The following is a 1,142-nucleotide window of genomic DNA, read 5'->3' as shown; positions in this document are numbered from 1 at the left end:
AGGCGAGCCGGCACTCGGCGGCCAGACTCGGGGCTGGGCTCTGACTGCTGCGTGCTCCAGTCCTCTCTCATCCCGTGCCTCTGCCGTGAGCCGGGGCCCTTGCCACCAGTGTTTCTGATGAGGCCGGCTCACCCCGCCAGCACTCAGGCCGTTGCTGGAGCACCCTGCCACAGTGCAGAGACTCTGAAACGCTGCCGCCACGGCTCACCTGCCTGGGTACCCCCGGCTGTGGGATGTTGGAGCACCAGGGTCTCACCCTGAGCTGCCCTAGGAAGGGCTGCTGTGCCTGTCGGGAGCCAGGCCACAGGTTTGGTGACGGCCGTGAGGACACGCACCTCTGCCCGAGTGCCGTGTCCCGGTGGGCCTTACCCTCGAGGCCACGGCTGATCTGTGTGTGTCCTGACAGGAGTCACAGAAGAAAGCCCAGCACAGCTGCCTAACCATGAGGACTTGTAACAGGCATCGAGCACGACACCGCACCCACCCTAAGTTATTCAGAGACGCTGCGTGGCCCTCCGTGGTTCCAGGTGGTCTCGGCCTCCGTGGAAGTGGGTGATGCTTGTAGGCCGTGCCTAGCTGCGCTTCCTGGTTGTTAGACAAATGTGTATATTTTGATACTTTCTTTATAATAAAACAGGCTGTGAGGTGGTCAGGGACAGGCTGCTGGACTCGCCCCACTCAGACTGGGCCTCGGGCGGGGTGTGCTCTGCTGGCTTGAGTGTGGCCCCAGGGCCCCCCTGCTGCCTCCGCAGTGGGCACCTCAGGCATGTATACCCCATGGTTGGGTGGGCCTTGGGGACCCCCTGTGGGTCTCACCCTGTGTCGTCAAGAGACTTAAGAAGAGGACCAGAGCCCTCAGGCTGGGAAGAAGTCGTCACTGTCACCAGGCGAGCTGGAGACGAAGCCATCACCAACCCCAGGGCTTGCCCCTCACCTAGGAGTGCGACTCGGAAAAGGGCTGGGGCTGAGCTGGGCAGCTGCAGCCGCTCCAGGCTCCCAAGCCCACTGGACTGCCTGCTCTTGGTCCCCCGCTCTGGCCCGCCCACCACTCCGGCTCCCTCCATGCGGGTGTTCCCTGGGTGGGTGTTTCCTCCTGCCCGGCCCAGGCACGGCCCCACACTGTCCTGGCATCAGGGACTGCC

General features: G+C 64.0%; 1 protein-coding gene across 1 annotated transcript in view; it reads left to right on the top strand.

The window, feature by feature from the left end:
* CRELD2 (CRELD disulfide isomerase 2) overlaps window positions 1-763 on the top strand; it is a gene marked incomplete at its 5' end in the record, with an annotated part of 8,659 nt that extends 7,896 nt beyond the window's left edge. Inside the window, 1 exon segment of the mRNA XM_014591270.2 lies at window positions 407-763. Coding sequence (XP_014446756.1) covers window positions 407-456 — 50 coding nt within the window.
* Between the last annotated feature and the right edge of the window lie 379 nt (window positions 764-1,142).

The sequence above is a fragment of the Tupaia chinensis genome, unplaced genomic scaffold, assembly GCF_000334495.1.
Source record: "Tupaia chinensis unplaced genomic scaffold, TupChi_1.0 Scaffold000548_1, whole genome shotgun sequence".
Classification (NCBI taxonomy): Eukaryota; Metazoa; Chordata; class Mammalia; order Scandentia; family Tupaiidae; genus Tupaia; species Tupaia belangeri.
The sequence above is the reverse complement of the archived record's forward strand: the minus strand, read 5'-3'. Positions and strand labels throughout refer to the sequence as shown.